Genomic DNA, 23,973 nt, shown 5'->3' with positions numbered 1-23,973 from the left:
TTTATAATATTTCTAAACTTCTGTGTGGTGAAAGAAATTTAAAAGAAAAAAAGCCTGGGAAAAATATTTGCAGTGTACAGTTGATGTTTCAGTTAACGATGGACCACGTATATGACAGTGGTCCCGTAAGATTATAATGGTTATACCATATAGCCTAGGTGTGTGGTAGGCCATACCATTTAGGTTTACATAAGTATACTCTGATGTTCATACAGTGATGAAATTGCCTAATGAAGCATTTCTCAGAATGCATCCCCATCATTAAGCTGATCCGTGATTATAAGAAGGAGTTAATATCTGTAAGATTTGGAGAGCTCCACAATAAAAAAAACAGTAAAAAAAAAAAAAAAATTTGGAAAAAAAAATCTCCATGTAATTCACTAAAGAAGAAATAAAAATAGTCAGTAACCATATGTAAGGACACTTAATCTCATTAGCACAAATAAATTCCAGTTAAAAATAACTGTGAGGTGCCATTTTTGTTTCTCAACCTTGGCAAAAAAGTAAACATTTTTTATAATACCTAGTGTTGGTGAGGCTGTGAGGAGACACTATCTTATAGCTTATAGAGAATAAAAATTAGTATAATCTTTAGAAGGTCAATTTAGCTACATACCAAACTTTACAATATGCATACTCTGTCCCAGTAATTCCACTTTTGGAATCTATCTGATAGAAAGAATACACATGCACAAGGAGAAAGGGATAAAGATGTGTAGAGCAGCTCTATTTGCAATGGTTGGAAACAACCCAAATATCCATTAGTAAGGGCAGAATTTATTCATGCTCTGAAATGCCATGAACTGAACCAAAAAAAAGAAATAGATTTAAATCTACTCATAGATAAAAATATTTTTCTTTGATATATAGTAAGTGGTGGGGTGGGGGAAGCAAATTGCAGAATAGTGACAAAAAAAGGCATAAAAGGATACAGATCAAATCGTATGTGTGAGCGTGAGTGGTGCTTATTCTTTCTCTTTATACTTCTATATCATTTGAATTGTTGCACTGGACTTTTTTTAAACAAACAAAAAAAGAAAAAGGACCAGCAGAATAAAGGTAGGACAAACCTGGGTGTCAGTCATGGTTCTACCACTAATAAGCATGGTGGCCTTAACCTCATAAAATCCCAGGTCCCTCTTTTCATAGGGTTATTAGAGGACCAAATGAGTGTTTCCTAAGCCTTTCTTTGTCAAGGTACTGCCCACTGCTTCAAAAATAGCAGCAATTATTGTGGAGGTGATTTGTCTCTTCTCAGAAAGGATGTTCTCCATTTATGAATTCCTGTATCTTTGACGAGCTCTTTACAGAATTTGAAAGTAACAGTTTGTCATTTATATTGCAAATATCCCTGGTTTGTTATTTTCTTCTTTTGGAAGTTTCTGTTTGGGCAAAATATATTGCCTTTTCTTAATGCTTTCTAGATTTGATTAATTTTTGTTCTTTCATTTAACAGATGTTTATTAAGCACCTATCTTGTGCTAAGTATTGTGCTAGATACTAGGAATCCAAACACATGTGCCAGATAGATTGTCCCTGACCTTATGGGGCTTATAAACCAGGTGCAGTCCATATGCACTCCAAAAATATTAAAAGATTGACCTATATTTTCTACTAGTAACTAGCTCCTATGAATCTCGTTCCATCTGATTCTATGCCTTTCTCTGTCGGTCCTCTGCCTGCAGGTGTCCTGGTAAAGGTGGTGGAGGTGTACTTCTGTGAGCGCTGTGAACAGAGCTTTGCAGAGCCCACTCTGCTGGCCTTGCACCAGTGCACTGAGACCCATATACAGCCTGTGCAGGGCCTCTCTAATCACCTGTGCTCTGCAGAGCTGCCCCCCAGCAACCTCACCCTCCCTGACCCTCTGCAGGGCCAGAGCCCTCCAGATAGCCCCCTGCCATGCCCTGTGTGTAGACAGGAGTTTGCCCAACCCCAGGCCCTGAAGAGCCACTTCAAGATTCACCGGGCCACTCCTGACACCTTCTCCTGCCCAGAATCTGGATGTGTATTCTCTGCTAAAGATCGCAAGGGTCTGCAGCACCACCTGAGGCAGACCCACAGAGCAATTCCTATGCCCTGTTCTTTTCGGGGCTGTCCCCTGCTTTTTGGGAGCCAGCAGGGCATGGAGCTGCATCGGCAGGCCCATTACCCTTTCCACTGCAGCCTTTGCAGCTTCATGGGCTCCAACGTCAAACTCTTCCGGCAGCATCAGCGGAGCCATGGGGCTGGGACACAAGGAGAACTTTCTGCCGTTCAGGGCCTGCCATCCCAGGAGCTGTTGCCAGGTATGAGGCCGGGAACCCAGCAGTCTCACACCTAGAACATAGCCACAGTCAATCTTATAGGAGAGCCAGTTGTTTCCAGTGCCATGAATGTGCATGAGTATAAGGGAATCTAGATAGTGGCTTAGGAAGAAGGAATTACTGGATGACATGGGAAAGCATCTAGGAACCTTGAATCAGTCAGAATATATGGGACAAAGGAAGTCTTTGTCCTCAAGAATGAATGAAATTTGGCTTAGGTTACATGTGGCTTTAACCATTATTCTATACTGGTCCATTTCAGAACTTTCTGAGGGCAAAAGTAAAAATGCCCATTAGTGGCTGTAGCCTTTGGTAGAATGCCTGTAGACTCCCTTTTATAGTAAGTGGGATTGGGGGAGTGGGCAGGAGAAGCTGGAGTTATTATTTTTTGATTAGCATATTCATTGTTACAAATCATACTTATTCTTTATGCCCCTTATCCAATCTCTCCCCTTCCCCCTCCCCTCTCTCATAACCATAGATTTGTTCTCTCCATCTAACAAATTAACTGTTCCTCTGTTGTTTTGTTGCCCAGATGATCTGTCCAGTACTCAGACAGGTGTGATCAGGTCCTCCCTTATTATTGTAAATCAGATGCTTCTTCTTTTACTCTGGAGTGTGCTTTGTAGAGAGAGGACCTCTTCTTTTTTTTTTTTTTTTTTGGTCTCCGCTGGTGCCTTTCCTTGTGTCAACGCAGTTGAGAGTCTGGCATGCCATCTGCAGGGTGGCTGTGACTGCAGCTATAGAGACCAGCTGCTTTTGCGGCAGCCATGGCAATTGCAATGGCCATGTTGGGCTACCCATGTGAAAATGGTATTCTGGGTCTGCTCTTTACCTGGTTGCATTTAGGTTCGGCTTCCCCCGGCTCCATGCCTCAGCTTGCCTAGTTGCAGCTGGGTTCGTTCGGCTTCCCCCCAGCTCCACGCTGGATTTATTTTAAAAGAAACCTGCAGGTGCTTTACAGATTCTTACTCCTCTTGGTGTCAAAGAAAAAGAGGAGCAGAGCAGGAAGAAATAGAGAAAAGAAGCCAGGAGAAGCCAAGATTCCGATGAGAGTACTTGGCTTGCTAAGACTCACTTGTGCTCTGATGCCTGAAGAGAAGACCTTTCTCCTGGGAACAGTTATACATCTTTGCCTTACTTAGGCAGGTGCCTCTGTTGAGGGATAGAAGGGATGGATTTGAGGGGGCAAGGCGTGACCTTGAATTGCTGAGTTGGTTTCTCAGTAGAACACTTTAGAGATCAGGATATGTTCACCTGTACTGAGCCACCAGTACAGGTGAACATTAGCCTGGGGACCTAAGCTAGGAAAGTACAGTCTACCATTCTCCACTTCTCAGCTTCTTACCCCCACCTCAATGACCTCAAAGCTCTTACCTTTTAAGGGGTCTGAGGTTGGTGTTATCTGAGGTTTGATCTGCTTTAGACTAGAGCATTGTTGACAGCTTAACTCCTGGTCTCCCTATTCCTGTCTTGAGTAGGAATAAGTTTATTTACTTAAAACCCAAGATTCCCTTATACTAAAAGGGGAGAAGGATAATTCTAGCCAATAAATGGGAAAGTACAAGCATTCAGTGCTGTCATTGGCTCCTGTAGACTTTATCAAGTTTTATGTGTCTCCAGCTCCCAAACTTCCTCCAGGAGAGGGAGAACCTTCAGAGGAATTAAGTACAACCTTGCCTGGGCAGGAGTCAGCTGAAGAGGAGGACTTAGATGAAGAAGAGGAGAGTGGCACCCAAAAGGACTCCCAGAAAGCCCTGGATAAAGGCCAACAGGCTCAGCAGTTGGAAGGTATTAACATCATGAGGCTTGAAGCTTTTAGTGGTCGGGAAGAATGGATAGTGGGCATTGAGGCTCTAGGGTTTGGTTTTCTGAGCTTTGGCTCAGATCCTTCCATTCTTTCTGTTCCACCTTGACTCAAAAGTCAAAGTCTAGTGGGAAAATGATAAATGGGTAAAGACTCTAGTAGCACAGGGTAGGAATAAATAGCATTTGCTCTTCTGGGCTGGTTTTCCTCAGGCAGAAAGTTCTTTTACAGAGAAGGAGGATGTGGTGTTCATGGTATCATGCCAGAGGTTATTGATGGTCTGCAACCTTTTTTGTCTGGCTTTGAACCCCTAAGATTTTTTTCTGAATTCTTGCGTCCTGGTTTTCTACCTCAATAGAACATTTGAAACCCATCCCACTGGGAGCATGTTTACTGTCAAGTGAATAGGAAAGATCTGATTGTATTCATTATTAACTCTATTATCTAGAGCCCACTGAACCAATGTTTGGAAGTAAGAGTACTTTACCTTCTTCCTTTCTGTTCACTCCCTTTGGGTCTCTTTTCCTTCTAACCAACCCTGCTGACCTTTCTGCCTGTCCCCATAGAACAAGGGCAAGAAGAACAAGAATGATCCATCTAGATTCTTCTTTTGAGCAACTCTAAACAAAGGCTCAGGAAGAGTTGATAGCTGGGTGAAGCCCTTCAAACAGTCCATAGCAAGGTCTGAGGAGTCCTTGTGATTTTGTCTCTCTTAAGATTTGTCTTTCTCATCTCTTCTTAGAGATTACAATGTTTGAATCCCTATTATTTGGTTTCTGGGAAGGAAAGGCCATACAGTATTTGTGTTTGGGCAAATTGTGGTTCCCATTGTCTGGCCTACCCCTGACCTATTTAAGAATCTCGCTCTTAACCCTCTCTGCATTCCCTCCTCCAGGGGATGTGGCTTCTGGCACTGAGTCCCTGTTCAAAACCCACATGTGTCCAGAGTGCAAGCGCTGCTTTAAGAAGCGGACCCATCTGGTGGAGCACCTACATCTCCACTTTCCAGACCCCAGCCTCCAGTGCCCCAACTGCCAGAAGTTCTTCACCAGTAAGAGCAAGCTCAAGACCCATCTGTTGCGGGAGCTGGGTGAGAAGGCCCACCGCTGCCCACTGTGCCACTACAGTGCAGTGGAGAGGAATGCACTCAATCGCCACATGGCCAGCATGCACGAGGATATTTCCAACTTCTACTCAGACACCTATGCCTGTCCTGTCTGCCGTGAAGAATTCCGCCTTAGCCAGGCCCTCAAGGAGCACCTCAAGAGCCACACAGCAGCAGCTGCAGCAGAGCCAGTACCCCTTTGCTGCTTTCAGGAGGACTGCAGCTATGCAGCACCGGACCGCAAGGCCTTTGTAAAGCACCTGAAGGAGACCCATGGGGTGCGGGCTGTGGAGTGCCGCCATCACTCATGTCCCATGCTCTTTGCCACAGCTGAAGCCATGGAGGCCCACCACAAGAGCCACTATGCCTTCCATTGCCCTCACTGTGACTTTGCCTGCTCTAACAAGCATCTGTTTCGCAAACACAAGAAGCAGGGTCATGCTGGCAGTGAAGAGCTGCGCTGCACCTTTTGCCCCTTTGCCACCTTCAACCCAGTGGCCTACCAGGACCATGTAGGAAAGATGCATGCTCATGAGAAGATCCACCAGTGCCCTGAGTGCAACTTTGCCACTGCCCATAAGAGGGTGCTCATCCGACACATGCTGCTGCATACCGGTGAGTACTGTGTTAATAATGATGGTGATGATGATGGCTAACATGAGCTTTTACTGTGTACCAAACATCCCATGAAGGGCTTTGCATACATTGTCTCATTTGACCTAGAATTCCTAGAGATAGATCTAGTATTCTGAGTTTATAAATGAACCTTAAGTAAGTGTCATTCAGTTAGTAAAGTATGAGCTGGGATTTGGACCCAGACAGTCTGATTCCAGAGCCTGTGCTGTAACTATCATACTGTAGTATCTGTCCCTAAAGCCCCTGTCCAGTTCTGCCCACCCCTAGACAGGCTTGAGGGGGCCAACACTAAGCCTATTAGAATGAAGAAACCCAGACCAGGACAGATACCTTCCTTTGCAATTCAAGTTTTGGGATGTGCTGTGAGAAACAGGTAGTGAGAAACAGGTAGTGAGAAGACCGAGCCATACATACAGATTATGGGCATCCATGACACTGAAACAATATCACCTTCAGTGACCTGAAAGTTGTAGATTTTTCAGCTCAGACTTTTAATTGGTTACCAGCATTACTGGTGCTTTAGGTGACAACCAAATCAGGCTTCCTGCTAACAGCATCATCCCATCTGTGATCTCTATGTAAGCATCAGTGGATTGACAGGATATTAAATTTTTCATCAAAGACTAGTTTGAAATGACAATTTTTAGGGCCGAGCCCATGGCACACTTGGGAGAGTGCGACACTGGGAGCGCAGCAGCGCTCCCGCTACAGGTTCGGATCCTATATAGGGATGACCGGTGTGCTGCACTCACTGGCTGAGCACGGTGCAGCCGGTCACAAAAAGGACAAAAAAAAAGAAAAAAAAAGAAATGACAATTTTTAGGCAGCTTGGGGCAAAGCCATCGTTGTTCTTGTTGAACAGTTCATTTCTGTACGTTTCAGTCACAAAATCTCATGTTTTCTCATGCCTTTCCTAAAACCTTATTTCTAATTATAGTGCTTTACAGTTTACAGAGTTCTTTCACATATATTATCACATTTAATCCATAATAACAATCTTGTAAGCAAGGCTAAAGATGAGAAAAGAGACAAACTCTGAGAAGTTAATTTAGACCTACTGTAAGATCATATAGCTAGTGCCAGAACCAGAACCAGAATTCCACATTGCTTGCCTTTCACTATAGGGAAGGGGGCTGGGCAGGCAGGCAGGGATAACAGGGAGGAGTCCTGAAGGAACCCACATGGCCCCCAGCTTTAGTGACAGGTCTTGACCAACTACATGGACAGCTTATCCTTAAGTTCTCACTGGGCACCACAGATGACTTTGGGACATGTATCTCATTTAATATTCATAAAAACCATATGAGATTAGTATTTTTCTTGCCCCCTTTCTTGAGACAAGGAAACCAAGACTGCCCAAAGCCACACGGTGGTAAGCTGAGATTTGAACCACCACTTAACATCTTTATGCTTTCTCTGTGCCTCAGTTTCCTCATCTGTAAAATGAGGGTGATAATAGCACCTGCCTCATAGGAATGTTATAAAGATTTAATGAAAGGAGACATTTTAATTTTTTTTAACTTTAAATTTTTTTTTGCAGCTGGCCTGTCTGGGGGTCTGAACCCTTGACCTTTATAACACACTCTACCAACTGAGCTAACTAGCCAGCCCTAAGAGGAGGAATTTTTAGAAAGTAGTCAGAAAATTGCACATAATGAGCACTATATAAATCATGGCTATTAATATTTTTACTAATATTTTGGATTCCAGAATCAGAGATCTAATTTCTTTCTATTGCCTAATTTCTTTCTCCTTCTCTTCCAGAAAACTGAAAGGAATTGGGCTAAGTGGAGCAGTTGGACATTAGTGCCAATAAGCTGTAAAACAAATTGAGCACTTTCTTCCCATCTTCATTGGTACAGGAGTCGGGAGAGTAGTTGTTTAAGGGCTGTGAGGCAGCCTCGATTAGTAAAGTTTTTAACATCTCAGGTAGCACATGAAGCTTTTGTTCCTTCCTGGCATCAGGGCAAACTTGCTGGAGGAAATGGTCAGTTTACTCACTCAGTTTGTGTCTGATCTGTGTTCTCTCCTCTCTCATCCCTACCCCCATATAAGGCGAGAAACCTCACAAGTGTGAGCTGTGTGACTTCACTTGCCGAGATGTGAGCTACCTATCCAAGCACATGCTGACCCACTCCAACACCAAGGATTACATGTGCACTGAATGTGGCTATGTCACCAAGTGGAAGCACTACCTCAGTGTGCACATGCGAAAACACGCAGGGGACCTCAGGTATGAACACACACACGCATCCATCCCTATCCCAAGAACTTCTGGCCCCATTGCTTTCTCTAGTCCCTGGAGAGTCTCCTAACACCCTTCTGTGTTTTAACTCTCATCTCCATTGCCTACTGGCTTCTATGTCTGTGGCCCAGTCTGCATGGTAAGAGCTTTCTGGGCTCAGGGAAGGGAGTATAGGCCTAGAGACTAAGGTGTCACTTGAGTTGTCAGAGTCCAGTCCTGGGAAAGTGGATAGACTCTATACTTATGGCCCCAATCCTGGCCACTTCCAAATCCAGGCAAGTTCTCCTGTGACCTGTGGGCACAGCTGGCTAGGGGGTTTCTTTATACTTTTATGCCTCCATGGGAGAATGAGAATTAGGCACAGAACCTGCCCCATGGAGCTGTAGCCATATCAACTCCTTAGAAGTCCACAGTGGGTCATGCTGATTCACGATTACTTTCCCTTAGGAAGCGATATAGAGTAGGGGTTAGAACACAGGCCCTGAAGCTTGGCTGTCTCTGTCCCTCACTTCTTTTGTAACCAACCTTAGACAAGTTATCAACTTCGGTACCTTAGTCTCCTCACTTACAAAGCAGAGATACCCATTTCATAGGATAGTGGAAAGGAGGGTTAAATTAGATGATGCATGTACAATACTGAATGTAGAGCCTGAACCACAGTAAATATTTATTCAGTGACTGTCAGTTGTTATGATTGATTTGTCATTGTTATTACCTCCCCTTTTCTCACCTTGCCAGATACCAGTGCAACCAGTGCTCCTATCGCTGCCACCGGGCTGATCAGCTGAGCAGCCACAAGCTGCGACACCAGGGCAAGTCTCTGATGTGTGAGGTGTGTGCTTTTGCCTGCAAGCGGAAGTATGAGCTGCAGAAGCACATGGCTTCCCAGCACCACCCTGGCATGTCAGCCCCACTCTACCCCTGCCACTACTGCAGCTACCAGAGCCGCCACAAGCAGGCTCTGCTGAACCATGAGAACCGCAAGCATACCCACCTCCACGAGTTCCACTGTGGCCTCTGTGACTACCGCACTTTCAGCAACAACACCCTTTTCTTCCACAAGCGCAAGGCCCATGGCTACATGCCCGGGGACCAGGACTGGCAGCTTCGTTATGCCAGCCAGGAGCCAGAGGGGACCAGGCAGTACCCGACACTCCCACCAGACTCAGAGCCCTCAAGCCAGCTGACTGCTCAGCCTGAGGGGCCAGGCCATGACCCTGGGACTGTGGTGGACCCCAACTTGGACCAGGACCTGCCAGAGACAAGTGAGGAGGTCAGCACTGTGAGACAGGATAGCAGTGAGGCTCCCCATGGAGATGACCTGATTGGTAGCTCCAGCCCAGCAGAGGTAGAGGAGGGCAGTTGCACATTACACCTAGAAGCCCTGGGAGTTGAGCTGGAACCTGTGGCTGAGCCACCTCTTGAAGAGATTACTGAAGCAGCCCCTATGGAGTTCAGGCCCTTGAATCCCTCAGGGCCCCTGGGATTGGAAGGGCCAGTGCTGTCCAGCTTTGAAGGTATTGGGACTTCTGGCTTGTGTGCTGAAGAGCCCATTCTGGAGAAGCCAGTCCCTGAGCGTTCCAGAAACCCTCCATCCTCAGAGGAGGCCCCAGACAGCTGGGTAGGAACCTTCAAGGCATCTCCACCCACTGAGACAGCACCCTTGCACCAGTTCCCTGAGTCAGAGTCATTACTCAAGGCCCTAAGGAAACAGGACAAAGAACAAGCAGAAGCATTGGTCCTGGAGGGGCGGGTGCAGATGGTAGTGATCCAGGGAGAGGGGCGAGACTTTCGCTGCCCCCATTGCCCTTTTATCACTCGACGGGAGAAGGCCCTTAATCAGCACTCCAGGACTGGGTGCCAGGGCCGCCGAGAGCCCCTGCTGTGCCCTGAGTGTGGAGCTGTCTTCAAGCAACAACGTGGCCTCAGCACCCACCTGCTGAAGAAGTGCCCTGTTCTGCTCAGAAAGAACAAGGGCTTGCCCAGACCAGATTCTCCCATCCCTCTGCATCCTCTGCTCTCGAGCATCCAGGCCTCAGAGGACACAGAAGGTGGGAAGCCTCTCCCTGCACCACTAGATGTAGAGCTACTGCTTCCAAAAGATGCTGCTTCTGAGCTTTCCAGGGAGCCAGAAGAAATAGAGGAGCCTCTTGCCACATCCTCCAGCTCCCCAGTCCCTCCTATAGGAAACTCCTCACCCACAGAGACCCCTGAAAAGTTCTACTTTGAGCAGGGCAAGTTTCACTGCAACTTGTGCACATTCCTTTGTTCTCGGCTGTCCTCTATTACCTCTCATGTGGCTGAAGGCTGCCGGGGGGGACGTGGACGGGGAGGAAAGCGAGGGGCCCTCCAGACTCAGCCTGATGTGTCCTCCTTGAGCAATGGGGACACTGCTCCCCTGAGCAATGGGAATACAGAGCCCAGCCCTGGTAATGGAGACACAGCTCTGGTTGAAAAGCAGAAGGGGGCTCGCTTCTCCTGCCCTACATGTCCCTTTAGCTGCCAGCAGGAACGGGCTCTCAGGACCCACCAGACCCGGGGCTGTCCCCTTGAGGGGCCTGGAGAGCTGCACTGTGACCTCTGCCCATTTACTGCTCCTGCTGCTGCTGCCCTGAGGCTCCACCAGAAGCGGAGGCACCCCACTGCAGCCCCAGTCCGTGGTCCCCGGCCCCCTCTGCAGTGTGGGGACTGTGGCTTCACCTGTAAACAGAGCCGTTGCCTGCAGCAGCACCGGCGGCTCAAGCATGAGGGGGTGAAGCCACATCAGTGCCCTTTCTGTGACTTTTCCACAACCAGAAGGTACCGGTTAGAGGCTCACCAGTCTCGACACACGGGTGTTGGCCGCATCCCCTGTAGCTCCTGTCCACAGACATTTGGTACCAACTCGAAACTGCGCTTGCACCGGCTAAGGGTACATGACAAAACACCCACCCACTTCTGTCCACTCTGTGACTACAGTGGCTATCTTCGCCACGATATCACTCGCCATGTTAACAGCTGCCACCAGGGCACTCCAGCCTTTGCCTGCTCCCAGTGTGAGGCCCAGTTCAGCTCAGAGACAGCACTTAAGCAACACGCTCTGCGCCGACACCCCGAACCTACCAACCCTGTCCCTGGCTCTCCTGCAGAGGCCACTGAGAGCCCCCTGCACTGTTCACACTGTGGGTTGCTGTGCCCCAGCCCTGCCAGCCTGCGAGGACACACCCGTAAACAGCACCCACGGCTTGAGTGTGGGGCCTGCCAAGAGGCTTTCCCTAGCCGGCCAGCACTGGATGAGCACCGCAGGCAGCAGCATTTCAGCCACCGCTGCCAGCTCTGTGACTTTGCTGCCCGGGAGCGGGTGGGCCTGGTGAAGCACTACCTGGAACAGCATGAAGAGACTTCAGCAGCAGCAGCAGCCTCAGATGGAGATGTTGGCCAGCCCCCTCTGCACTGCCCCTTTTGTGACTTTGCATGCCGTCATCAGTTGGTGCTAGATCATCATGTAAAAGGGCATGGGGGCACTCGGCTCTACAAGTGTACTGACTGTGCTTACAGCACTAAGAACCGGCAGAAGATCACCTGGCATAGCCGCATCCACACCGGGGAAAAGCCTTACCACTGTCACCTCTGCCCCTATGCCTGTGCTGACCCCTCTCGCCTCAAGGTAAGGTCAGGGGCCATGGGGCAGGGAGTGGTAGAAGTGCAGGCTCCGGAGTTAACTACCTAGGTTCTCTAATTCTAATTCTTCCAAATATTAATTCTGTGACTTGGGGCCAGTTCCTTAGCTTCTCCAAGTCTCAGATTCCTCATCTGTAAAAAAGGGGATAATACTTACCAACTCCATAGGGTCATTGTAAAGATAAAAATTCCATAATATATGCTTGCCATATGATCAAGGTGTATAATAGGTTAGGGATAATGTGTTTAATAATAATAACAGCTAACATTTATTAAGTACCTACATTATGCTCTGCACTGTGATTTTAATCCTTTCAGAAATATGAGCTATGGATACTTTTACTATTCCCCATTCTACAGATTAGTAAACTGAGAATTTGGTGTTTGGTCACCCAAGGACAAAGCTAGTAAGTGGCAGAGCTGAGATACTCAGGCCAGACCTAGAGAGAGATTGAATGGGTTAGGCTACTATCAAAGTGACCAGACTGGGGGAACCCATTGGTAAGGGGAGTATGGATAGGATGGGAGAAGGGGAAAGGGTTAGCTGCCAGCAGTTTCTTCACCTACTTGCCCCTACTTCCATATCCTGTGAGTACCAAGGGGTGCATATTTTCTGCTTTTTGCTCATCCCTCTTCCAGTACCATATGCGGATCCACAAGGAGGAACGGAAGTACCTGTGCCCTGAGTGTGGCTATAAGTGCAAGTGGGTCAACCAGCTCAAGTACCACATGACTAAGCACACAGGTGAGTCTGCATGATTTTGACAGGCCTAAAGGGTTCTCCCATTCCCTAGTAAATCTAACCTCATTGCAGTGGTGTATGTCCTTGCTCAGATTCAGGACTGATATCAGTTTTATGTTGGGGGTAGGAGGTAGGCTGGGAGAGTATGTACCAGAGTGACTCTCCAACCCACTGAAGACCTATCAGAATCAGAAGAGGGGTAAACATGACAGCCTGGGTATGTACACTTAGCAAAAGCTTCCCCAGTGATTGTGGTACACGGTCACTCACCCCCCCATTGTGAACCCCCAACTCAAACTTGAATGACTGAGGGCAGGTCTACCTGATTCCTACATTGACATGATGGAACTATCGTGGATAAGGAGGACAAAGTGGAGGGTTCCCTGATCTAATTAGTCCTTTTCTTCTCTCTGGGTATGGAATCTACAAACTATGGGGTCTCCCCAAAGGGTTAATGACTGTGTGCCTTTGATTATTGGATATGGTCCCCCATATGTGGAAAAATTGATCAGATGCATTTCAAGGCTCTCTGCTTCTATGAATGCTGCTTCTTTCATCCTCTACCTCTTTTCTTGTAAGCATTTTCTTTTGCTTTTTGAGTTGAACAAGGAATTGTGTTTAAATGGATTCTTAAATGCCGTGAGTATCCTATGACCAAAAAAGGGTTGGAATTTCCCATTTGGAAACCCTACCGTATTCAAGTATTCATTACTATCAGGTGGCTAGTTGGTAAGAGGTCCAGTTAGTTATCAGCATCCATTGGGCACCCATGTACACAAGGAGCTATGTTGGGAGAAGGGCACAGAAATGTCAGACATGACTGGAACATTCCAAAGATATGGTCATTAGTCAGCTTTCTGCTTGTTCTTTATATCCCAGGATCACAGCGATTCGTATGGCCCACTGAACCTTGTTCCATCCCCCTTTAATGGTGATTTGTTCCCTGTCTTATAGGGCTGAAGCCATACCAGTGTCCTGAGTGTGAGTACTGTACCAACCGGGCCGATGCACTGCGTGTGCACCAGGAAACACGGCATCGGGAAGCACGGGCCTTCATGTGTGAGCAATGCGGCAAGGCCTTCAAGACGCGCTTCCTGCTGCGCACCCACCTTCGCAAGCACAGCGAGGCCAAACCCTATGTGTGCAATGTGTGCCACCGTGCTTTCCGCTGGGCTGCTGGCCTGCGCCATCATGCCCTCACCCACACTGACCGCCACCCCTTCTTCTGCCGCCTTTGCAGCTACAAGGCCAAGCAGAAATTCCAGGTGGTCAAACATGTGCGCAGGCACCACCCTGACCAGGCTGACCCAAACCAGGGCGTGGGCAAAGACCCTACAACTCCCACAGTGCACTTGCATGATGTGCAGCTGGAGGATCCCGGCCCTCCTGCTCCTGCTGCTCCCCCAACTGGACCTGAGGGCTGAGAGCATACCCCACCTCCTAGACAGGTGGAGGGTGTGGTCCAAGATGTGCAAACTGGAACCAGAACTAGCCTGAGGAGCTCAGGGCCTAAGGAAGGAGGACTGGCTTTAGAGTGTCAAGGCGACTGGAACCCTCCTGGGACTCTAGTTCTTTGAAATTAATGGCTTTATAAAAGGGACATGGACCACAATGTTGATATCTTGTTGACGCACACTGTGTTTTTAACTTGTGAGTTCCCAGTTTCTTCACCATCACTCCACCAAAATCTCTGGCTATAACATTTTGGTTTTACCCACCCTATCTTCTCTTTCCTTCTTGCTGTGTCAAGTCCTGTTTTCTTTCAGCATCTTCAAAATAATTGTATCCCGGCATGTGCTGTTGTGCTTAATGCTCTATAAAGCATGTTAAACAGAGAATGATTACTAGCTTACATACTCGTCCAAATCCCTGTCTTAACATTTCCAGGCTATCACCTTGATCTGCCCCCTCCCTTCTTAGACCTTTGCCTCTCCTTTGTCTCCTTTCATCTTCACTTAGTGATTGATTCTGAAATAGGCCCAGCTCTGTCTTCTCTCTGCCTTGGCCCTTGCCCTGCTCCCTACTTTTAAGCCTCTTTGAATACCTGTAGAGGGAGGATTGCCACCCATGAAGCCTCCCCCTGGATGCATATTTAATTCAACGTCAGTCCTCAGACTGGCTCAGCAGCTGCACTAAGGAGTTAAAGCACAGCACAGGAATACTGTGAAAGGCCAATGATTGGGGAGGTAAATCTCCCTTAGAATTCTGTGAGTGTTTCACAGCATAATTCTATAGTGCCTCACTTTATGATTGATCGTCAAAACTGGGACACACTGGGAAAATTAAAGAGGGTACTATTAATAATTATGCTGGGACAACAGACATATGCCAGGACTATTCCAAGCAAACTCTTCAGGAGGGCTGGGACCAAATAACTCTTTGTCTCCTTTTGTCCTGCCCCTTAGAAGCCATACTTCTGTGTCCTTCCTATGGAGCACATGCAGAATGGCCCTTGGAAACCTCATTTCTATACCTTTTCCCTGTTCCTCCTGACTACCCAAATGTTCCCACAACCCTTCTACCTCCCCTTCTTGCATAGCAATGATAGACCATACTAGAACCAAATTGGAGAGAGAAACTCTATTTAAACCAGTGGGGCTAAAGAGGAGCAGTCCATGGGGGACTCTGGTCTGTGCAGTGTTCTCCTGGGAGTCATAGTACAGTTCTGGGGTCAAGTCTCCTTTCCCAACCTTTGAGGAACCATGAGCCTTGATTTATCCTTCCCTTGGCTTTGGGCTTTGAGAAGTTAGGGGTGGAGAGGATAATGCTTTAGGTTTCTCTGCTCCAAGCCCCTGTCTGGATTTCTAGTTGCAATCTGCCTTCGCACCAGAGTTGATGGGAGAGATTAGTTGTAGACCTGGGTGTGGGATTGAGCCTATAGCAAAAAAGGAGAGAACTCCAGTATAGAGTACACAGGGCAGGATAGGTACTAAAGGCTTGTGAAAAAAAGGGAAGAGAAGAGAAGGTGAAAAATTAGGTCCTAGATTTGCTTGTTAGGGAGGAACAGGTAATTTTGTGCCTAGGGATGCACAATCCAAAACTTGTTTTTCATCACCTCCGTTTGCTCTCTCTGGAGCATCCTTATAGGTTTTTCTCACCAGCAAAAGCCAGCACACCCATCTTTCCCTTGAAGTGCCCACCTCAGGATTCACTCTCCTCCAGGTCTTCCCGGATACAGATGTACACGAAGATGGAAGCTGGGTGGAGGCTGATGCCATCCTTGGAGAGCAGGTGTATGTGGCGGTAACCTGGAAAGAAGCAAGAGGACAGCATTAGGAAGGCAGCCAGAGCTGGGGTGTTGGCCAGGGTAAGGGGCTGGCTCACCTTGTTGCATGCAGGTCCAAGGCAGGGTGTACTGACCAATAAAGTCATTTCGGGATTTCCAGTCATAATCCTCTACCACAAAACGCAGCATGGCGAGTTCAGGCACCAAGACCCGGAAGCACAGTGTCTGCCCCCAGTATGGATTAAAACCTGAGGTGGGGGGTAGGAGGGAATGAAGGAACAGACATCTACTGTCTTTAGGCCAATTCTGGGTTGCTTTCCCTATGTTCCCATTTAATCTAGATGGCAATCAGCATTTTACAGGTGAGGAAACAGGTTCAGAGTGGGTAAGCAATTTTCCTAGGTCACTGGAGCTTATACGTGAAGGGCCAGGATTCTTTGTACTGTTCCACACTGCTTCCCATGGGGGCAGGGGGTAGTAACATGGACTATATTTAATGGAGGGTAGGATAAAAGGAAAACATCAATCATGCCCCCCACACCTTCCCCAGCACTGCCCAGTCTCTCACCGTTGTTCTCCACATAGTTGGTCTCTTGCCGGGTTGTGTCTGGACGGACCCCAAAGATCTGCACTTTCACCAGTGGATCCACGATGGACCCCTCTTTGGTCTGGTCCACTTTGGGGAGTTGCTGACCACTGATTACCTGCAACCAGGGTTCTGGAACCTTACGAATTCCTGCTCAGCCCAGCACCCACTCCAGCTCTCACATCCCAGGAAAGAAGAAAAGGGAAGGACCTCGCACTGTAGCTTTTTGGTCTGCAAAACTTATCCTCCATGGGTAATATATTTTCTCCTAGTATTCTATCTGCAATTTAAAATGCATCCAAGTGGAAATTTTTGTTGTTGTTGTTGTTGTCCTTTTTGAGACCGGCCGCACCGTGCTCAGCCAGTGAGCGCTCTGAGCGCACCGGTCATCCCTATATAGGATCCGAACCCGCGGCGGGAGCGCTGCCACGCTCCTGAGTGCACCACGGGCTTGGCCCTTTTTTTGTTGTTGTTGTTGTTTTGTTTTTTTTGTTTGTTTGTTTGTTTTGTTTTGGGGTTTTTTTGCAAGTGGAAATTTAACAGGGTTTGAAAGTAGGCATGCTAATGACAACAGCCTCTTTTATAGCACTTACTGTATACCAGGAGTTGTAAGCACTTCGTTTTAACTGATATAATATATTAACTGCTTTATATTAACCCTGTGAGGTAAATAGTAGTAGTACCCCCATTCTTCTGATGAGCAAACTGAGGTTCAGGGAGGTTAAGTAACTTGTGCAACATCGCAAAACTAGAAAGTGGATTTAAAGCTAGGCAGCTGGCTCCAAAGTCTGCTGTTAACCATCAGGCTATCCTGCCTCTCACCAGAAACTTTGAACTGATTACTCTCCTGTCGGGCCTAACCACCTCTTCCTCCACTTCTATCCCAGCTATCCCAGTTTCTTCTCAATGATTTCTCTTTCCATAGTACCTGGATTAAGAGGGTCTGGGCCTTGAAAGGGCTGATGGGCCTCTCAGGGTGGAAGGAACTCTGGGCATCACGCAGGAAGTCTGGCTTCAGCACATAGCCACAGCCACCGTTTTGGCGGAAGAGCCCATCACAGATGTCCATTTCAGGCCCCGCAGTCTGCATATTCATAGCCACTGAGGTCCCCAGGAGAAGAAAAGAAAAAGATTCACTTTGGGGGCCTTCCCCAAACCCCTCTTTCAGGGAGTTAAGAAGACAGGTATTGGGTATAAGAGTGCCTGCTGGGAACACCTCCATAAAAAACATTTTTCTTAGCCTAGCATTCTTGAGGCATCCCCTGGCCCTATTGCCACCAGGGAACATATTTACTACCTGCTGCTCCACTCCCTCCCTGACCCTGCTGCCTCCTCACCCATCTGGCAGCCAGCATTCCAGAGTTCCTGGGGGTTGTAGTTGGATGAGTCTGTCCTCAGGCCACTGGGATACACGCGGCTTAACTGCCTGACATTGTGCTGCACAAACTCATTGCCTGAAAGAGGGTGTAGTGAGGGAGATGGAAATGGGGTGGATCCTCCACTTCCCGGGGCCCAAGGACCCTACCCATCCACTTCACTTTTCTTCAACATCTCCTGAGGCTGGCTCCAGAAAGCTTCAATATGCCTCTTTCATCTAGACCATCTTCCCTCAGCTCTCCTCCCTCCAGAGCCTTCAGCCCCCTATTCGTAACTCCTCTCTCCTTGCCTGTACTGAGGAGTTCCTTGGCTCCTTCATCTCTCCTTAGCCCCTTGTCCTCTTTCTTTGGACTCACCTGCCTGCCCATCAGGCCTGAACCTACCCATTCCACTTCCCTCCCTATCCCTCCATTTTGGTCCTGACCAGCCTCCTTGACAAGGCTCTTGGCCTTGGTTTCAGAGAAGGATGATATCTCATAGAAGTAGTGGTGCTTCTTTGAATGAGTGAAGCTGCGGAATGAAACAGACTTCAAGTAGACAACCAGGGCAGAGAGGTCTGGACACAAGATGGACGTGGGTGTCTGGAGGAGAAAGTGGAGACGAAGATGGAATTGAACCCTCAGCAGTCTGAGTGGGAAGAAGCTAATGGCCATCCAACCTAAGCTCCTGCCCACTGCCTCCCCACTGCATTCTCCCTCCTGCCTCACCTGCTTAGGCAAGAGAAGGGACTCAGGATTGGAAATAGAAGCCTGGGCCATAATCTGACAACAGATAGGCAGACAAAACGGCGGGCACAGCACAACCTGGGGGTAGGAATGGGAATAAAGGCAGTCTACTTATACTGCTGGGATCAGTTTTAGCCTCTGGGCTTGGAGGGTCTGCTCTATGTAACATCCTGGGTAATAGGTTTTTAATTTATTATTTTTAAACAGAGAGGTGTCATCCTCTCTATCTTTTAAAACGAATGAATCGTTGGTTAAATATACATGAATCCAGACAGATATGTCAAGGTATGCAAATAGTCATGTAAATCACACCTGGAAGGACATTAGGATCCCAGAGTAATATCTTTGGATTTTTCTCCTGAATTCCATTTCTACCCCTGGATATGGCAGCAGGTTAGACACCATAATCCCAGAGAGAACAATATAAGCTAGGAGTCAGTCAGCTGAGTGAGCCAAGCAAGTGCACAAGAGAGAGAAATGCAGACTTCAAGCCAGGATTTTGGATGTCCCACCAGTGACACTCCTTCTCCCACTGCTTCCCCTCCCCGTAAGGAGATAGACCACTCTGGCAGTCATCTCAGAGCCTTCACCTTCCCTACCTGAAAGATTCTCTCCCCTTCCTGTTCTTTAGCTTATGCCTGGCCCTGGCCCTTCCTCAAACTCATCCTTTCCAAGAAATTTTCTCTAACTAAACCCGCTTTAGTTGAGGTCACAGCAATCATCCCATTAGCCCCTACTTCCCCAGTGTAATAATTCTACACACATAGACACACACACACACACACACACCATTAGTGGTTTTTAAACTGGCTTTTAAGGAGACTGAGAAGTACAAAAATGTAATGTCTCAGGAATCACCTGGAGGACCCCAGAGAGAGCCAAATGAGTGCTTCAACCAGAATGGTTCTGCATTTATCTATTTTGTATACTGAGATTTCATATAAGATGTTACTTTTTTTTTATAAAAAAGGAGAAGAAAAAGATTTCATGGCCCAAAGAAGTTGGAAAGCCACTGTACTATATCTATATATGGCAATATATAATATATAGTGAAGCCATTATGTATTCTTACTCTTCTTTAACTGTGAGGAAGCATCATTTTGCTTCTTGGCCTTCTATTCTTTTTTTTTTTTTTTTTTTTGGGATCCGAACCCGGGGCCTTGGTGTTATCAGCACCGCACTCTCCCGAGTGAGCCATGGGCCGGCCCATTGGCCTTCTATTCTGCATGGCTCTAGTCTCTTCACAAATGGGCCCTCAGCTTGTGGGGCAGACTGACCATATGATACAGTGGAAAGACTACTCCTGACCTACCTTCTTTTTGTCCTTACTTGAAGGGCTGAGTTCCTGGGGCTCAGGCTCAGGCAAAGGCTCAATCTCAGACTGGGACTCAAGCTCCAGCTCTGACTCCTGCTGTCTCTCCAGCTCAGATTCTGTCTCCTGCTCTTCCTCAAGATCCTCCTCAAACGTGCTTGACCTTTTCCCCTTCACCAGGATCTTCCTCCGTAGCTCCTAGGGGACAAAAATGAAGGGGCATAACTCTCTGCTCTGGAGCCCTCCTGAGGATCATGTAGGTTCCTTTTCTCTCAAATGCAAAGGAAGTGAGTGGTCAAAAGTTCCCATGGAAGAGATGGATACAGTAGGGATTCCCTTATTAAGCAATTTTGTAACATCTCTATCCATATGGAAAAAAATACATGTGAACCCCTCCCTCACATTTGACACACTAAAAACTCTTCATAGATTAAAGATGAACATGTAAGTATAAAGAACATATGGGCATGAGAAGAAAATAGAGAATCTTTTTGAATAGTTTTATGGTGGGAAAGCCTTTCAAAACAATACGAAAACTCAGAAGACAAAAAAGATTGACAAATTTGATAAAAGCTTAAAAGTTTCCGTAAAGCAAAAGATGCTAAAAAGACAAAAGAAAAAATAGACTGCAAAAAATACTTTCCAAAGCACTAATATCTTTAACGTTTAAAGAATTACTCTATATCAATAAAGATTATAAACCCTAATGAAAGTGGGTAAATAATATTATCAAATAATTTAAAAGACGAAAGCATGGGCTTCTCTTTTTAAAAAACGTAACCTTTTTTTTTTTCAATGTTTGCCATTATGAATCATCTTACTACTGGAGTTATTTGTCTGTTGGTTGAAGTGTAATTTAGCAATTTGGTGTTTTGTCCAGAGGGCAACTTGGCAATAACAACCAAAATTGTCAGAATAGAGACTCTTCAACCCAGTAATATTGCTTCTAGGAATCCATTTCAAAGAAAGAGTAAATGGACAAAGCTGTGTGTATAAGTGAAAAATTATAAACAAACTAAATGTCTATCAAATGGACAACTGGTTGAATAAATTATGGCCCATAACAAAAAATGGAATACTATAAGGCTGTTAAAAAGGAAAAAAATTATACATGAAAAGACATCCATGATACATGTTATATGTGTGATATAAAAAGGATATAGAGGATGATCTCATTTATGGTTTTTAAAAATGTGAATATGTACACATATGTGATTATATAAGCATTAAAAAAACTATTGATAGCTCCCATAATCTCTATTATGGGAGAGATTAGGATTATAATGAAGGGGGTTTCCCTTTACATTGTTTGTGTAGTCTACAACAATTACAAACTATCAGGAAAAAATTAAGATATTTCCATTGAAAAAAATATAAATAGTTGATTTAAAACTTAGAGATCTATAAATAGAATTATGTGTTCAATTAGATTTTTTAAAATTAAAGTTGTCTCCAAGGGTATTAAAGAGCAAGATAGTTTATCTGAGGAGAGAAAGAAAGGAACAAGAGGGGCATGGAGGAAGGAGCCAAGGATGGGGGGAATGTGGAAGCCACGGTAGAGTCTGGGCTGGGAAACAGGGTCCCTACCTCAGGTGAAGGCAGCTGATTGGGCAGCAGCCCATCCAAGGTGGTGCTCAGCAGCTGCTCCCCCAGGATCTCAGTCAGATGGCGTGCCATGGTCTGCTGCTGCTCCCAGCTGCAGTGGTTCTCCAGAGACAAGATGACTGGGTAGTCTGATGTCTGGTGGTGAGGGGAGAGGACGTTGGATCCAGAGTTCTAAAATTCTGTAACCACCTTCACCGAATATCTGCTTCTTAGGCCCCCCTACTCACTCACTCAAATGAGTACCCTTATTGCTGAACTCCTCCAACCCCATTACAGGGCTTGTTGGGTCTGAAGCCCACCCCGAGGGACAGTATCCACATCTAAAAGTCCCTAGTGGGATCCCAAATCTCATACCTGTGCCAAGTCTGACCTAGGTCCCTTGGGGCACTTTGAGTTTTCAGTCTCAGAGTGAGAAGGCCAGGCCATTCTTGTGTTTATGCTCAGGCTCTCACTTCTAGATTCCAATTTTCCCCCAGTCCTACTCACCACTCTCTGTTTCCTTATCCACTCTCTCCCAGAAGGGTGACAGAACTTGTTAGAAGTAATAGTTACTAACTAACTAGTAGTTACTAGACTACTAACTTCTAGTAACACATGCAACACTGATTTGTAACAATCCCTTAATATTTGCCTTATTCTTTACAGTTAAAATCTCTTTACACATATCATGGCATTTGATATAACCTTCCCTGCACCCCTCCAACCTCCCCAGACCCAGAGCCAGTGACTCTTCCCTAGACCCTCTTGCCTCACCAGTGTTCCCATCCTGGGGCTACTACCTGGAAGGCATATTGTGCTACTGTGGCCACGACATCTTTGAACAGGATGCGGGAGGTCAGGGTATGTCCATGGTAAACGATGGGTTCACCACTAGGTCCATCCCATATATCCACCTCCACACAGCGGCAACCCCGCTTCAGGGCCCTGCAAGAACCCCAAACCCCCAGAGACAGGAGAGGTCAAGGTATGATTTTTCACCTAGGAACCCTCTCCCCACTCTGGAGAGAACAGAGCTCGCCAGCACTCACCCATCAAAACCCCTCCAAGCTACATCTCCATGGAGCCTTCCCTGTCCCCAGGGACACTGCTGCAGCTCACACTAATCTCTACTCCCATGCCACTCCACCTAACTCACAATCTTTCCTTAGCAACCCATCACACATTGCCTCATGATACTTTTTGTGTTCTGGTTGTGTACCCCTATGTAACACCTGGGTTATTCCAACTCAGTAAATTTACACTTTATTTTCCCAACCAGACTTCCTGAGGCAGTTTCTGGCACCACAACGATATCTTGGCTATTCAATCTAATCCATGATTAATCACAATAAAAGCAGCTACCACTTATTAGCTATTGACACATGGATTATCTCATTTAATCTTCACAACAACCTAGACAGACTAGGCACTGTTATCATCCCTATATCATAAATAGGAAAACTGAGGCATAGAGAGGTTAAATACTTAGCCTCAGAGTACCAAGTAAGGGAGGTAGGATTTGACCTCAGATGGTCTGACTCCAGAACCCTTGTTTTTAACTCTAATGCTCTACTGCCTTTCATTTAACATTCACTTTGTTTGTTCAAAGTAAATCTGTCAGCACCTCTAAGTTCCAAGAGAGTTTCATAGCTTGTGAAAGACAGAGAAGTTGCATTCACCTTCAGGGTTTTATTACCATTCTCCCACTAGTCTACAATATCTCCTCAAGGTGTCTCAGGTATCGAGGAACTCTCAGCCCCTAACCCCCCACAATGCCTTCTCAATCCCTGTTATTCACTGACAGCCCCCTTAGTTTCCCACACATGGTCCATCTCATGAGCTGGACCCCTTCTCTACCACCACTGCACCGTATATATCCCTCAAGGCTGCTCTGGCCACGAAGCTGGTCTCCCATTAGGTAAGTGTTGTGAGAGGAGTTGATGAAGTAGTGGCTCAGGGGTTGAGTCATATCCTGGTAGATGGGGAGGCAGGCCGGGTTGCAGATGTCTCCATCTTTTGAGCAGAGGTAGCTAAGAAAGCCATCCAAGCTCAGCACATGCCGCAGTTTGCCTAGAATATGGAGTGGTGAACACTAAAGAGAGAAGCTCTGAGTGGGAGCATCCCAGCATACCTGCAGCCCATCCTTCACCCTATCCCCTCCAGGGTCCAGCCTTTCAGATACTGTCCATTCCCGGCCTCCAGATCCCAAATTTGGTCCACCCAGTGTCTGTCTTTTCAATTATTCCCACCCTCAGAGAATGTTAAAAGGAATCATTAAGAGCATTCTAATCCAGTGCTGTCCAATAGAACTTTCTACAATGATGGAATGTTCTAGTCCGCAGTGTCCAATGTAGCCTCTAGCCACACGTGTCTATTGAGCAACTGAGATGTGATTTGTGTGACTGAGAAACTGAATTTTATATATTTTACTTAATTTTAGTTAATTTAAATAGTCACAGGGAACTTACCATTACCATGATGGACAGCATAGTATACAGTCCAAAGAGCTAATTTTATAGATGGGGAAACAGAGGCCCAGAGAGAATCAAAGTTAAAGACTTGTGACACGGCCAAAGTGCCTGTGTTCTACCTTGGGAAGTGTAGCTGCCACCAACTATGACCATCAATGCTCCCATATGGTGTTTTTTTGTTGTTGTTGTTGTTG

At 46.5% G+C, this 23,973-nt stretch overlaps 2 protein-coding genes across 2 annotated transcripts in view; one reads left to right on the top strand and one right to left on the bottom strand.

Annotated features, from left to right (window-relative positions):
* Positions 1–14,350, top strand: part of ZNF142 (zinc finger protein 142) — a 15,905-nt gene extending 1,555 nt beyond the window's left edge. Inside the window, exons 2-8 of the mRNA XM_008570749.1 lie at positions 1,686–2,285; positions 3,927–4,094; positions 5,006–5,830; positions 7,907–8,084; positions 8,835–11,742; positions 12,396–12,501; positions 13,453–14,350. Of these exons, the coding sequence (XP_008568971.1) occupies positions 1,686–2,285; positions 3,927–4,094; positions 5,006–5,830; positions 7,907–8,084; positions 8,835–11,742; positions 12,396–12,501; positions 13,453–13,922 (5,255 nt within the window). The 3' untranslated portion in view covers positions 13,923–14,350. The remainder of the gene's footprint in view (positions 1–1,685; positions 2,286–3,926; positions 4,095–5,005; positions 5,831–7,906; positions 8,085–8,834; positions 11,743–12,395; positions 12,502–13,452) is intronic.
* A 1,072-nt stretch (positions 14,351–15,422) lies between these two features.
* The window catches only part of PLCD4 (phospholipase C, delta 4), a 16,542-nt gene continuing 7,991 nt past the window's right edge, over positions 15,423–23,973 (bottom strand). Inside the window, exons 6-15 of the mRNA XM_008570748.1 lie at positions 23,177–23,378; positions 22,109–22,253; positions 21,312–21,464; positions 19,725–19,922; positions 18,112–18,268; positions 17,648–17,764; positions 17,239–17,411; positions 16,293–16,428; positions 15,823–15,972; positions 15,423–15,746 (exon numbers count right to left, since the gene is read on the bottom strand). Of these exons, the coding sequence (XP_008568970.1) occupies positions 15,640–15,746; positions 15,823–15,972; positions 16,293–16,428; positions 17,239–17,411; positions 17,648–17,764; positions 18,112–18,268; positions 19,725–19,922; positions 21,312–21,464; positions 22,109–22,253; positions 23,177–23,378 (1,538 nt within the window). The 3' untranslated portion in view covers positions 15,423–15,639. The remainder of the gene's footprint in view (positions 15,747–15,822; positions 15,973–16,292; positions 16,429–17,238; positions 17,412–17,647; positions 17,765–18,111; positions 18,269–19,724; positions 19,923–21,311; positions 21,465–22,108; positions 22,254–23,176; positions 23,379–23,973) is intronic.

The sequence above is a fragment of the Galeopterus variegatus genome, unplaced genomic scaffold (assembly GCF_000696425.1).
Source record: "Galeopterus variegatus unplaced genomic scaffold, G_variegatus-3.0.2 Scaffold626, whole genome shotgun sequence".
NCBI classification, from domain to species: Eukaryota; Metazoa; Chordata; class Mammalia; order Dermoptera; family Cynocephalidae; genus Galeopterus; species Galeopterus variegatus.
Note: the sequence above shows the minus strand (reverse complement) of the source record. Positions and strands in the feature narration are given on the sequence as shown.